Here is a 15,000-nt window from a genome sequence, read left to right on the forward strand (position 1 = left end):
AGCTCCTGTTAGCTCCTGTTGGCTGCTGTTAGCTCCTGTTAGCTATAGTTAGCTCCTGTTAGCTCCTGTTAGCTGCTGTTAGCTCCTGTTAGCTATAGTTAGCTCCTGTTAGCTCCTGTTAGCTGCTGTTAGCTCCTGTTAGCTATAGTTAGCTCCTGTTAGCTCCTGTTGGCTGCTGTTAGCTCTAGTTCGCTCCTGTTAGCTCTTGTTAGCTCCTGTTAGCTCCCGTTAGCTCCTGTTAACTGCTGTTAGCTCTTGTTAACTGCTGTTAGCTCTTGTTAGCTCCATCTATCACTGATTCCTTTGATACTGAAGAAAAGTTAAGAAACTTGCTGATTAATCAGTATCAGTAATAACTGATCAGAGATAATAATGATCATCATTCTCTAGCCCTCTCTCACAGTCTCACAGTCTCACAGAGTCTCACAGTCTCACAGAGTCTCAGAGAGTCTCACAGTCTCACAGTCTCACAGAGTCTCACAGTCTCACAGAGTCTCAGAGTCAAAGTCTCACAGAGTCTCACAGTCTCACAGAGTCTCACAGAGTCTCACAGAGTCTCACAGAGTCTCACAGAGTCTCACAGTCTCACAGAGTCTCAGAGAGTCTCACAGTCTCACAGAGTCTCACAGTCTCACAGTCTCAGAGAGTCTCACAGAGTCTCACAGAGTCTCACAGTCTCAGAGAGTCTCACAGTCTCACAGAGTCTCAGAGAGTCTCACAGAGTCTCACAGTCTCACAGAGTCTCACAGTCTCACAGAGTCTCACAGTCTCACAGTCTCACAGAGTCTCAGAGAGTCTCTCTCAAGTCTCAAGTCTCACAGTCTCACAGAGTCTCAGATCTCACAGTCTCACATTCTCAGAGAGTCTCAGAGAGTCTCACAGTCTCACAGAGTCTCACACAGTCTCACAGTCTCACAGAGTCTCACAGTCTCACAGAGTCTCACAGTCTCACAGTCTCACACTCTCAGAGAGTCTCAGAGTCTCACATTCTCAGAGAGTCTCAGAGAGTCTCAGAGAGTCTCACAGAGTCTCACAGAGTCTCACACAGTCTCACAGTCTCACAGAGTCTCACAGTCTCACAGTCTCACAGTCTCACAGAGTCCCACAGAGTCCCATAGAGTCCCATAGAGTCTCAGAGAGTCTCAGAGAGTCCCACAGAGTCCCACAGAGTCCCACAGAGTCTCAGAGAGTCTCAGAGAGTCTCAGAGTCTCAGAGAGTCTCACAGAGTCTTGTCCGTACACAAATAAACAATAAATAAACATTGAATGCTCCTCGCTTGTTTACAGACAAACAACAAGATCTACCTTCACAATAAAAGCCCAGACGTAGCACTGTACCGCTCACACCTCGACCAATCAGAAGCCAGATCACCGAGCTGTCAATCAAAGACAGGTTACAGTGGGCGGAGTCTTCTTTCACTGAACTTCAGCCGATCAATGAGTCTGAATGTGCTAATAACTGATCAATAAAAATTATTGATTAATTATTGATCTACACTAACACATTGTTTACTATTTTTTTGTTTGTTTGTTGAACTGTAAACAACACAAACAACAGACAGACAAACTGACTGGAGGTCAGAGGTCATATACTGTGACGTCATTTACTCTCCACTCTCTCTGTGCTGCAACTGGGCGGATTTTATTTTGAAAATTCACACCGTAGGCGATGTGCTTTTATTTTGACTGACAGACACAAACCAGTTGGCAGCTGATCACCACTGATCAATAATCAATACTTACTTCAGCATGCTCTGCTCCTTCTCCTCCTCCTTCTTCTGCCGCTCCATCACCGACAGGATGATGCTCCGCTCCTCCTCCGTCAGGTGGCTCAGATCCGGCAGCCCCGGTCCGGTCCCGGTTCTGGTTCCGGTCCCGGTCCCGGTCCCAGCGGGCGGCCCAGACATCCTGACTGTGAGCCGCTGCAAGACAGTCAGTGCACCGCCATGTGACTCACAGTAATAATAATGATAATGATAATAATATTAATAATAATAATAATAATAATAATAATAATAATAATAATAATAATAAAAGGGAGCTCCAGGTGGATCCAGCGGCTCTCTCTGGAGCTCTCTGCCCGCTCTGGAGCCTCGAGCAGCGGACATAGCAGCGGTCAGAGAGCCGCTCTGTCTGCACCTTCAACCGCCATCAGAACATCCACCTGTTATCCTCCTCCATCCTCCTCCATCCTCCTCACCTCCTCCTCCATCCTCCTCACCTCCCTCCCTCCTTTCCTCCATTCATTCCCGCACTCACCGACAGGCGCAGCGGCGTCCTCTCGCCTGTTTATTCCGCGGTCATGTCGCCTCCTCCGGGGTAACTCAGCGGCGGCGGCTCCGGTCGGCTCTCCATCCCGGCGGCGGTGCTCATCTTCCGCTCCTCCCCGGCGGTCCGGCCCTGTCGCTCGGCCTCCTGTTGTCGCGGTGTCCCGCTGCGGTTCTTCACGGTGATAATGGACGCAGCGGAGGAGGAGGAGGAGGAGGAGGAGGAGAAAACAAATAAATCCTCCATAGGCTGAGGAAGAGGAGGGGGCGGGGCCGACGCCGGACGTCATTAAGCACAACAAAGATCAACTTGGGAGGGGTGGGGTGGGGGTCCAAAGTTGCAGCCAAAGATAAAAACAAAAACAGATCAACAAGTAATCGATCATTAACTGATAGATCTATTTAAAGATATTTAATAAATCAATAAAACAACTATAGTGATCAAATAAAATGTTGATCAGCGTCCTCAACAGTCAACTGCAATCAACAATCTATAATCAATAAACAGTGTATAAACTCTAGATTTATGTTCTATATGGAGCTGATTCAATCAATAATCAATAAACAGTGTATAAACTCTAGATTTATGTTCTATATGGAGCTGATTCAATCAATAATCAATAAACAGTGTATAAACTCTAGAGCTGTGTTCTATATGGAGCTGATTCAATCAATAATCAATAAACAGTGTATAAACTCTAGAGCTAAGCTAAGCAGTGTTGCAGCAGTGTTAGCAGCTAACGTTAGCAGCAGGTGTGCTGGAGGTGTTAATCTGGTAATTAATACTGATACATACAACCTGATCAGGAATATCCAAACTGTTTACATCAGCCTGATCAATGGCCAATATTTACAATAACAGTGTGCAAATGTAGTCACTGATTAATACATTAAAAAATGTAATAACGATCCAATAACTGATCAAATATTGATCCAGTGCAGTGCTTCCAATCCAGAGTTCAACCACCAACCTTCCAACAGGTAGACGAGCTGCTCCACCTCTGAGCCACAGCCTCACCTGGAGCTCCAATTGTATTGAGTTGATCAATATTAATATATTAATATAATATCAATATTATTGGTTATTATTATTATTATTATTATTCATTGTTATATATTGAATGAAGATCTTCTGACAATAAAAACAAAAAGCCTGGAACAGTTCTGCATGAAATATATAAATATATAACCCTAACCTAACCCTATTTATATATTTATATAAATATATAACCCTAACCCTAAATATAGGGTTAGGGTTATATATAAGGAGGATCAGCTGTAACCTTCGTAGATGGCTGGGCCTGCCACGGCCCAGTGGCATCTGGACCAACAGGGCTTGGTAGCGTTCCAACCACGCGCTACGGCAAGGCCCTGGGCAAAGACAGACGCCAACTGGTCCAACAGGAGGTGAGAGCTGGTGTGGAGGAACTGCACGCTAGCCAGATGGTGGGGATGCGACAGCAAGGTGCACAGACGAGATGGGAACAGGCAGTGGACCGCAAGATCTCCTGGTCCGAGCTTCGGCAAGCTGAGCCTTACCGGATCAAGTTCCTGACTGCGTCCGTCTATAACGTCTTACCCAGCCCAGCCAACCTCTTCTGTTGGGGCAAGGTCGACACACCATCATGTCCCTTGTGCCTCAGAAGAGGCACGCTAGAGCATATCCTCAGCTGTTGCTGAGGATATGCCACGACCAGGTGCTGAAGGTGACAGCAGAAGCCATCTTCACCAGCATCACCCAGAACAAGCCTCTCCGAAGGGGGGCAGTGGGACTCCTTGGAACCGTGCCAGACTAGCAGATGAAGGCCGACCTGGGGAGGCAGCTCAGATTCCCAGAGCACATCGTGGAAACCACCCTGAGACCAGACAGAGTTCTGTTCTCAGATTCAACAAAACAGGTGGTTCTTCTGGAGCTGACAGTCCCCTGGGAGGAGCATATGGAAGAAGCGAATGAGAGGAAGCGTGCCAACTACGCCGACTTAAGGCTGTTACATAGTCGCCGTTCCCGACCTGTAGTGCGACAATGTGACGTCACGGGAGCGCTGTAACTATTTATACTTATGCGTGGTGGTCGCAACACTAGTTGCAGTCTTCTCCTGAACAGAGGTGTCGCAACTGAGGAAAGGCTACCGACTTTGCTATTTCTATGCCCTAGAAGAAGAAGAGGTTCTTCCAAATTTTCCGACATATGGCCTCCTCTTTTCCAATATTCATGGTGATTTCTCGCCATGAATTCTGGCACCTCTGGGCATCTCTGTGTTCCTTCATTGAAGGATCGTACAGATGCCTGTAGAGGTGCACTTGCTCAGAAAGCTTGCCCTCGAACTCGTCCTTCTTCCTGTTTCCGCTTTGGCGTGCTCAGCTGAAAAAAATAGAGTGGTGCACGACCACAACAGAGGCAGCTGAGAAGGCCTCTAGATGACTGTGGATCAAGAGGGGTGATCCGTGGGTACATGCTCTTAGACACAAGTCCGGACTTGATCAATCCCGGCTGGGTCGCCTGGGTGAGGGTGTATGATGTTGAAAGATCCCAGGTTCCATCACTGATGATGTGTCTAAGTGCATCAATAGATGTATATTTAACTCATAAATAAATATATAAATATAAATATATTTATTTATATAAATATATATATATAAATGAATATATAAATATAAATATGTGAAATATTAAATGTGACTGTATGAATAGATAAATTACATTAGATTAATTACATCTTCTGTAAACATTAAAAATGTAATGACCAAAAATATTAAATCAGAAAATAATGAAAACATTAAATATAAGAACCAATTTCAGATCAATAACTTTATTCATCTTTTTTTTTTCTCAACACATCCAGAAACTGTGTTTTATTGAAGCTTCAAATCTTTCATTGAGAGACATTCTGTAGATTTATAACATATAAATATAAATGTAGATGTTTTCAGAACAAAAGAACATTTATTCTTGATCAATACTTTCATCGTTCATTCAGACACAATCAGACTGACTCAGGGTGAAATAGAGAGAGAGAGAGTCTATACTGCAGTCAGCCACCAGGGGAGATAGAGAGAGAGAGAGAGTCTATACTGCAGTCAGCCACCAGGGAGAGAGAGAGAGAGAGAGAGTCTATACTGCAGTCAGCCACCAGGGGGAGATATAGAGAGAGAGTCTATACTGCAGTCAGCCACCAGGGGGAGATATAGAGAGATCAACAGTGTAAATATAAACTGTAATTCTTTAAATTTATTCTTCCTAATGCGCCACAAACACACTGAAGATTATTCTGACACTTAAAAAGAACATCCAGATGTGCGACATATAGCAGATTGTTTGGAGTCTTTACTTATTAGTTAACTCACTGCAGTTGGTTCTGCTGAACTCTTCCCCCGTGGGCTCCAGTCGGGAGCTGAAGCTGAGAATACGATGGTCATTCACGCTTCCTACAATCATCACAACCTCTAAAAACGCCACGCCATAACACCGACTCCACACTGCGCTGCGGTTGGTCAGTGGAGGAGAGACGCCAGCTTCCCACACTTTACCTTCAGCATCCCATCAGTCGTCTAAACGCCGTGTCTCTGGAGTCCGTCGGAGGACCCCGTGTACGTACTGTAAACAGCCTAATTGGCATTGTTTGAACTGGCACTAGGATGGTTCACCTGATGGAGCTGGTGCCCCATGTGCCCCAGCTGAGTCCTTGCTGCAGCGGCCCGGGGTTCGGGTCCAACTTGTGGCCCTTTTCTGTCACTATCCATTAAAGGCAATTAAAGCCCCAAAAAACAAATTTTCAAAAAGAACAATGAGACAGACGCTGTTATCTTGATTTCCTGGTTTGGGTTTGTTGTAGTGGATTGTTTGATTGAATGTTCTTACACACACTCTTCAAGCAGCGACTGCTGAAGTTATTATTATATATTATTCTCCAATGAATCACATTTTTGGCATTAAGTGACTGTATAAAGTTTGTCAACCGTTAACAGACTCTTACTTTCACTTCCTGCTTCCTTTGACTCAGCTGTTTCCGTGGTGATGTGTTGTGTCATGTGTCTCTTCATATTTGATACTTGCGTGAAGCTTTTCTCGCAGACAGAGCAGCTGAAGGGTTTCTCTCCTGTTTGTCCCATGTGCTGAGCCATGTGTCGTTTCAGATTCCCGCCTTGTGTAAATCTGATGCTGCAGACGGAGCAGCTGAATGGTTTCTCTCCTGAATGAGTCCTCAAGTGTTTCTTCAGCGCTCCGCTGGCAGTGAAGCCTTTCCCACATACAGAGCAGCTAAATGGTTTCTCTCCTGTGTGGATTCTCATGTGAGCCTTCAGGTTGTGTTTGTGGTTGAATCTGTTTCCACACTGACGGCAGCGGAACGGTTTCTCACCCAGTTCTGCCTCTGAGTTCTCCTCGGTCTCGAGCTCCGACTGCTCACTGCCGCACTTGTGTCGTCGAAACCCTGACAGCCACGTGAACTTTTTCTCACAGACACTGCAGCTGAACTGTTTCTCTCCTGTGTGGACGGCCATGTGTTGAGTCATGTGAACCTTCTGCGTAAAACCTTTACCACAAAACGGGCAGCTGAATGGTCGCTCGCCGGTGTGAAGTCTCTCGTGTGTTTTCAGATTCACCATCCGGCCAAATCTTTTCCCGCACTGAGAGCAGCTGAAGGGTTTCTCTCCGGTGTGGCTCATGGTGTGGCCCAAGAGGGACCTCTTGCAGCCAAATGTTTTACCGCAATCAGAGCAGCTGAACGGTCTCTCTCCAGTGTGAATCCTGGCATGTGTCTGCAGATGTTCCTTGCGGCCAAATATTTTCCCGCATTCGGTGCAGCTGAAGGATTTCTTTCCAGTATTACATCCAAGGTCAACCTCGGAGACGTTCACAGAGTTTAAATCTAACTGAGGTCCACTGGTTTCTGTCCAATCATCATAAGTGATTTCAACCTTTAATCCTTCAGTCCTGTCCTCTGTATCTGAGCTCCTGGCTGGTTCTGGTGCTTCACAGTCCTCTCCATCAGGTTTAGTCTTTCTTTGATGAAGCTGTGAGGACCGAGCTTTCCCTTCGTCCTCGCTCTTTACGGGGACAAGAGCGAATGGGAACTCCTCCTGATGGGTCCAGAGCCTGTGCAGCTGCAAGGACTCGCCACCACACTGGTGTCTTTTGAGCTGATACAGCCATGTGAATCTTTTGTCGCAGACGTCACAGCTGAACCTGTTCTCCTTCGTGTGGACGGACATATGCTGCGTTAGATGTCCTCCATGTTTAAAGCTTTTCCCACAGACGGAGCAGCTGAATGGTCTCTCTCCGGTGTGAATTCTCATGTGTATGTTCAGATTGTCCTTGCGGCTGAAGACTTTCCCGCACTCTGAGCAGCTGAACAATTTGTCTCCGGTCTCGGTCTCTCTGGTCTCGTTGGTCTGGTGGAGCTGCGAGGACTCACACACACACTGATGGCTCTTGAGCTGAGTGTACCAGGTGAATCTTTCGTCACAGAAGCGACAGCTGAAGCGTTTCTCCCCGGTGTGGACGGACATGTGGTAAGTCAGGTTGACCTTCTGTGTGAAGCTTTTGGCACAGAAAGGGCAGCTGAACGGTTTCTCTCCTGTGTGGGTTCGCATGTGGATCTTTAGATGTGGACTACGGCCGAATATCTTCCCACACTCAGAGCAACTGTAGGTTTTCTTTCCAGTTTTACTCCTCAGATCTCCAACGGGGACTTCAATGATCTTTAGTGAGTTTAAAACAGACTGAGGTTCTCTCGTCCCGGTCCAGTCCCCATCTTGGACGTCAGTCTTCAGTTCTGAAGAGTCAGTATCAGGTTGTCTATTTGGTTCTGACTGAGTGGTCCAGAGTTCCTCCTGTTCCTCTTTAAAGTGTGGGGGCTCTAGGTCCTCCTGGTCCAGACTGGGGTTCCACTCTTCATGGAGAACCTTGTCTTTTCTCACCAACAGCTGCTGGACGTCTGAGGAACCAGTAAACACAGACAGAGAGTTACAGTCTTTATGGAATCTGCGGGAAGAAGGAATCTAAACCAACGTAAAGTACAACTAGAACCAAATAAATTACTTATAGTACCTCATAAAAACACTCTAGACTCACTAGAACCACTTAAGGACCCCTAGAGCATTGTGAAGGATCAGTAAAATCTCCTTAACTAAAAGTACTACCTAAAGACCACTATACGCCTTTCAGAACCGGTCCTACCTAAAATAACATAAAAACCTCCTAAAGCCACTTGTAGTACAATTAGATTAAATAAACTAAATTACCCATAAAACCTCCAAAAGAATCCCTACAACCTTCTCTTGGACCACTAGAACTACCTAAAGGACCCCTACAACCACCTCCATGACGATAAGCACCACCTAAAGGAACACTAGAACCTCCTACAGGACCCTTGAACCTACTTACTGACCACAAGTACTACCTTAAGCACCAACAGAACCACCTCAAGGATCACAAACCCCTCTCATTATTCACAAGCACCCCTCGAATCTCTTTCAGGTTCTCTAAATAACGTAACGATGGGTGACAAAGTAAATCCTACAAACATTTCTCTTTAACAGATCAGGTTCTCTTCAACTTAGTGCCCCTTTCTCCTCAGAACATTTTAAATAAACATGTTGATCCTACCTGAACCTTCATCATCATCTTCACTCTTAATAGGAAGTGGAGTGAACAGGAACCCTTGAAGCTGCTCCCCCTCCTGATGGGTCAAGAGTTCCACCTGTTCCTCTTTAATGTGTGCTGGTTCTGGGTCCTCCTGGTTCAGACTGGGGTTCCAGTCTTTAGTGAGAACTTCGTCTTTACTAACTAACAGCTGCTGGACATCTGCAGAGAACAGGAAACAGAGACATCAGGAAGGAAAGGAGGATCCTAATGGAACACAAGAACCTGGTCTGATGACCACTAGAACCTGGTCTGATGACCACTAGAACCTGGTACGATAACAACTAGAACCTGGTCCGATGACCACTAGAGCCTGGTCCAATGACCACTAGATGGTCCTAAAGGAAAGTAGACCTTCAGTGACAGCTGGGCCCCCTTCTAGTGTCACAAGAACCGATACTTTGGTACCAAGAGGCTGCCAAATTCTGAAAACGTGATAGTATTTGTTTTCCTACTGTAGGTACAAGGGTTGGGCCAGGAATATATCGGCTATTGATTGTTAGACTGAAGGCCGCTTGGAAAATTTTAATATATCGCCCAATGCAGTATCTGTATTATTATTAGTATCGATATCGATATTAGTATCAAATACTCGGGTACAGTATCGGTATCAGTATCAGATACTCTGGGTATCAGTATTATTATCAGTATCGGTATTAGTATTAGTATCAGTATTATTATTAGTATCAGTATAAGTATTAGTATCGGTATTAGTATTATTATTAGTATTGGTATTATTATTAGTATCGGTATCAGTATTATTATTAGTATCAGTATCAATATTTATTATAAGTATCGGTATTAATATTATTATTAGTATCAGTATTATTATTAGTATCGTATCAGTATGTGAATAAATGTAAACAATTATTAAATCATTATTAATCAATATGAATATAATCAATATATATTATTATTATTACGGCTTTACATCCAAACTAGTTATTTATGTTCAAAGTAATCAGAATAATTCGTAATAATATGAGTTTGCCGTAAAGATCAATAATTCAACTCAACTTTATTTAAATATCAGCTTCAAACAAACACAATCAATCAATCTAATATATCTAAACACAATCAATCAATCTAATATATCTAAACAAACACAATCAATCAATCTAATATATCTAAACAAACACAATCAATCAATCTAATATATCGAAACACAATCAATCAATCTTATATATCGAAACACAATCAATCAATCTAATATATCTAAACAAACACAATCAATCAATCTAATATATCTAAACACAATCAATGAATCTAATATATCTAAACAAACACAATCAATCAATCTAATATATCTAAACACAATCAATCAATCTAATATATCTAAACAAACACAATCAATCAATTTAATATATCTAAACAATCAATCAATCTAATATATCTAAACAAACACAAACAATCAATCTAATATATCTAAATACAATCAATCAATCTAATATATCTAAATACAATCAATCAATGTAATATGTCTAAACAATCAATCAATCTAATATATCTAAACAAACACAATCAGTCAATCAAATTTATCTAAACAAACACAATCAATCAATCTAATATATCTAAACACAATCAATCAATCTAATATATCTAAACACAATCAATCAATCTAATGTATCTAAACACAATCAGTCAATCAAATTTATCTAAACAAACACAATCAATCAATCAATCTAATATATCTAAACACAATCAATCAATCTAATATATCTAAACACAATCAATCAATCTAATATATCTAAATACAATCAATCAATCTAATATATCTAAATACAATCAATCTATCTAATATATCTAAACAAACACAATCAATCAATCTAATATATCTAAACAAACACAATCAATCAATCTAATATATCTAAACACAATCAATCAATCTAATATATCTAAACAAACACAATCAATCAATCTAATATATCTAAACACAATCAATCAATCTAATATATCTAAACACAATCAATCAATCTACTATATCTAAACACAATCAATCAATCTAATATATCTAAATACAATCAATCAATCTAATATATCTAAATACAATCAATCAATCTAATATATCTAAATACAATCAATCAATCTAATATATCTAAATACAATCAATCAATCTAATATATCTAAATACAATCAATCAATCTAATATATCTAAATACAATCAATCAATCTAATATATCTAAATACAATCAATCAATCTAATATATCTAAATACAATCAATCAATCTAATATATCCAAACAAACACAAACAAATAATTTCTGCAAAATAAAAGTCAGATTCCAGAGAGAAATCTGAACCATCAGATTATTGATTGATTGATTGATTGATTGATCATGAGGAAAAGACATAAATAACCAGTCTGGATGTAAAGCCATAATCAGTGATCAAAGATACTGTTCCATCACCATGGTTACCATGTGCATCATAGTACATTGATCAATATTGTATCAATCAAATCAATCAATCCGGTTTCTACTGGTGATTATTGTTTATTGTCACTTAATTAATAATTCATAATTAATAATTATTTGAACTCCCCAGCTGTATTGATTACGAATTGATCCCAATAGTTGCTGATTAATGTTCTTTCCACTTACTAATCAATCGATGAACAGACCCGTTACCATGGTGATCTCACCCGTTACCATGGTGACAGCCCGAGGTTAAACGTGACCTAGCTTCCAGATAACAGAAAACGCGCTAAGCTAACCCCTAAACTAACGGTAATCTAATGCTAAGCTAAGGCTAGCCGCAGTCCCGGCTAACAGCTAGCCTTAGCTTAGCAACATTAGCAGAGCAGTAAAGCAGCAGAAACCCAACCTGTAGTTCTCAGCTTTATTTCCGGGTTCGAACCCCCGTCCAGCAGTTTCCGGTGTCGGTCCATCTCCGGTACCGGTACCGGTTGTTCTGCCGTTATTTACATTCAGCTAACGGTCCACTGCTAACAGCCTGTACGTCACACTGCGGAAACCACAACACTCGCTTCCGCCAGCGGCCTTCAAAATAAAACTTTATTGTAATAAATACGAATATAACAGCTGTGACTGTAAACACTGTTACACTTATACAGTCCAACTGACACATTACAGCTGTGACTTTGATATGCTTTTTAATTATTTTATTATTATTTCAATGTTTTATTTTTGTTTGTTTTTATTCCTAGTTTTATTTTGAAGGCCAGATAAAGTAAAGATGAAGCTCTAAGTGCAGATTTTATTTGATCTTTATTGAGAACATTGTGTGTTTTTACATTAAATGACTAGATTAAGATTAACTTTATTGATCCCCAATTGGAGGAATTATTATTTTCACTTTACAACCACAGACTCTGGGCAGTCTGAGAGCTGGCGCCCCACGTACACAGAATCCGTGCTGCCCCGTGGGTTCGAATCTGACCCTTGGGGCGGCTGTAAGTCCCTACACACTGAGCTCCTTCCACCCCAGTCTGTGGTTGTGAAGTATGACATTAACCTCCATCCTCCACCGGCTGACTCAGTGACCGGGTTGACGATATAGAGATTTTCACTACATACAGTTGCTCCTGCACAAGTCACAAAAAGGAAAATAATCACAAATGAAATGGAAAAGTGCTGCAGTTAGTGAGCTGAACAGATGTTGAGGAAAAGCAAACTACCTGTTGTTGTGGTTTAATTCTTCTCGTCTCAATGCATCTCAATCAATGTCTGTCTGACTTACACTTTCAGCTATCTGACTCTAGTGAAAGACCACAAACTCCCACTGAAGGAACCCAGAATGGTGAGAATGACAGTTTCACTCCACATGCAGGATTTATTTGTATCAACACAGGATACAAGCAAATCGAGTTGTCTCAGGATACAACCAACCAGAACAAAGAAAATCACTTCATTATATTCCTCTTTCCCAAAGGGTGTCTATTAGTGACGTCTAATGTCTGATAAACAGTCATAACACATCTGATGTCCTACTCTCCAGGAGACAGCCTTGGTCTCTGTAATGTGCTTAGCTAATGGCACAATGAATAACAACTCTAACTAGTGTGAGACAACCAGAGTGTGAATACATGAAGATGAACATACATGAAGATAAAATATTATACTGTAAGCCTATAAAATTAAACATGAAATAGCACATATATATATATATAGTTTGCTTCATGTTCACAGAACCTTATTTCTGAATGTATTTTCCCACTACAATGTTGACTTTGAATTTTTTTTTATGAAGTCACAGTTCACAATAATGCAGCCAGGAAAGAAAGACTAACCAAAATAATCTCCACAGGTTTTTTTTCCACAATCGACAGTCTCAATATCAACTCATCATGACCTCTCATCATGATCATGAGCAGGTTCTCTCTCGGTCCGACAGGAGACAGCGAGCAAGTTATATTGATTGGTTACCAGACTGAACCTGAGACTGATGATTTGCTGGTTCCAGCAGCCGTTGGTGAGTAAAGACGAGGTTCAGGAGAGGAACCACAGTCCAGACCAGGAGGAGTTCTGGACCAGTCAGGAAGAGGCTGATATCTTCAAGAACCTTGGTTAGGTTTGAACTCTGTGATCAATAATAGTCCCTGTCTGAATACTGAAGAGAAACCATCCAGCTGCTCTCACTGAAAGTCTCTTTATGGCCTTTTTCCTTTTATTAGACATCAATCTGAAACTAATGATTCTATTCATTGACTGTGGATCAATTTCTAGATTCATTGATTAGTTTGATCAGATTACATGATATCGGATCAATAATCCAACGCAACAACATACTACCTACTTGCTTACCTGTGAGGATTTGTTTGTTTTCCTGCTGTCTGTCCGTCTGCAGCCGTCCTATTGGAGGAGATCAGTGATGTCATCGGCTGGTCATGTGACTGCTGACCCAGAGTAAGAGGATTACTGCTGTTGTTATTGACACAGAGAGCGGGACAGCCTGTGGACAAACAGACGATCGATCGATCGATTGATTGATTGATTGATTGATTGACTGAGTGATTGACTGATGAGGCTGAAGGTGTGTGTGATGGTTCTGATGCTGGTCGTCCGTCTGCAGAGAGTCGACTGCCGTCTGCCCGACTTCACAACTGCAACTCCTCCACTGCAGGTAGGACAGGTGCATGCTGGGAGAACGTCTAAGAGAGAGACAGACAGACAGACAGACAGACAGACAGACAGACAGACAGACAGACAGACAGGTGCACAGCAACAACAGTAGCAACAACTACACTAATAGTAGTGACTGATGATGATGAACATGATGACAACAGCAACGATGGGGACAACGAGCAGTGACAATAGTGACTGTAGTAATAATAATATTATTACTACTACTACTAATAATATTAATAATAATAATAATAATATTAATAATAATAATAATATTAATAATAATAATAATAATATTATTATTATTACTAATAATAACAATAATATCAGTGATATTGGCAATGGCAATCTAGCAGGACCATGGCAGGAGGCTCCACCAGGATCGATAAGAACCTGCGAGACGAGAAAGCACAAGAACTCCGGGGAAGAAGTGAAGTTAGTAACATGCATTAATGGGACATGAATGAGTGCAGAAAGAGAGAGGAAGGGAGGAGCTCAGTGCACCATGGGAAATCCCCCGATAGTCTAGGCCTACAGCAGCATAACTAAGGGATGGTTCAGGACTCACCTGATCCAGCCCTAACTATAAGCTTTATCAAAGAGGAATGTCTTAAGCCTACTCTTGAATGTGGTGAGGGTGTCTGCCTCCAGAACCACAACTGGAAGCTGGTTCCACAGGAGAGGAGCTTGGTAACTGAAGGCTCTGGCTCCTGTTCTACTTTTAGAGACTATAGGAACCACAAGTAGCCCAGCATTCAGAGAACAACAGTGATAAAACCGAATTTCTTTTTATTGGCACTAAATCAACCCTCTCAAAAGCTAACAGTTTTTCACTCACCATCGACCACTCCTCTGTCTCCCCTTCCCCCCAGGTTAAGAGTCTGGGTGTCATCCTCGACAGCACATTATCTTTCCAATCGCATATCAATAACATCACCCGGTCTGCATATTTCCACCTACGCAATATTAATCGACTCCGCCCCTCCCTTTCTCCCCACTCCACTGCC

The 15,000-nt window shown here is 42.0% G+C and overlaps 3 protein-coding genes across 16 annotated transcripts in view; 1 reads left to right on the top strand and 2 right to left on the bottom strand.

Annotated features, from left to right (window-relative positions):
- The window catches only part of rims2b (regulating synaptic membrane exocytosis 2b), a 47,116-nt gene extending 44,627 nt beyond the window's left edge, over window positions 1–2,489 (bottom strand). For 7 of the 14 annotated variants that reach the window (XM_051390587.1, XM_051390595.1, XM_051390590.1 and 4 more), the window contains exons 1-2: window positions 2,260–2,489; window positions 1,744–1,922 (exon numbers count right to left, since the gene is read on the bottom strand). In XM_051390587.1, coding sequence (XP_051246547.1) covers window positions 1,744–1,907 — 164 coding nt within the window. In that variant the 5' untranslated portion in view covers window positions 1,908–1,922; window positions 2,260–2,489. The remainder of the gene's footprint in view (window positions 1–1,743; window positions 1,923–2,259) is intronic. The other 7 variants (XM_051390592.1, XM_051390591.1, XM_051390596.1 and 4 more) reach the window with 2 other exon arrangements.
- A 2,572-nt stretch (window positions 2,490–5,061) lies between these two features.
- LOC127357987 (oocyte zinc finger protein XlCOF6-like) lies at window positions 5,062–11,883 on the bottom strand. Its single transcript, XM_051390720.1, has 3 exons — window positions 11,733–11,883; window positions 8,875–9,072; window positions 5,062–8,203 (listed from the first exon to the last, which is right to left on the bottom strand). Exons 1-3 carry the CDS (start codon window positions 11,794–11,796, stop codon window positions 6,198–6,200), a joined length of 2,268 nt encoding a protein of 755 aa, XP_051246680.1. The 5' UTR covers window positions 11,797–11,883; the 3' UTR covers window positions 5,062–6,197.
- A 1,904-nt stretch (window positions 11,884–13,787) lies between these two features.
- Window positions 13,788–15,000, top strand: part of si:ch211-191i18.4 (uncharacterized protein LOC799350 homolog) — a 22,932-nt gene continuing 21,719 nt past the window's right edge. The window contains exon 1 of the mRNA XM_051391012.1: window positions 13,788–13,991. Within this exon, the coding sequence (XP_051246972.1) occupies window positions 13,890–13,991 (102 nt within the window). The 5' untranslated portion in view covers window positions 13,788–13,889. The remainder of the gene's footprint in view (window positions 13,992–15,000) is intronic.

Source organism: Dicentrarchus labrax, unplaced genomic scaffold (assembly GCF_905237075.1).
Source record: "Dicentrarchus labrax unplaced genomic scaffold, dlabrax2021, whole genome shotgun sequence".
In the NCBI taxonomy this organism is placed as follows: Eukaryota; Metazoa; Chordata; class Actinopteri; family Moronidae; genus Dicentrarchus; species Dicentrarchus labrax.

Coding starts and splice junctions, on each gene's coding strand:
- LOC127357987 (XM_051390720.1), bottom strand. CDS start 11,796: ATGGACCGACACCGGAAACTGCTGGACGGGGGTTCGAACCCGGAAATA. Junction 9,073..11,732: donor AATAAAGCTGAGAACTACAG/GTTGGGTTTCTG, acceptor TGTTCTCTGCAG/ATGTCCAGCAGCTGTTAGTT. Junction 8,204..8,874: donor AGATGATGATGAAGGTTCAG/GTAGGATCAACA, acceptor CTGGTTCCTCAG/ACGTCCAGCAGCTGTTGGTG.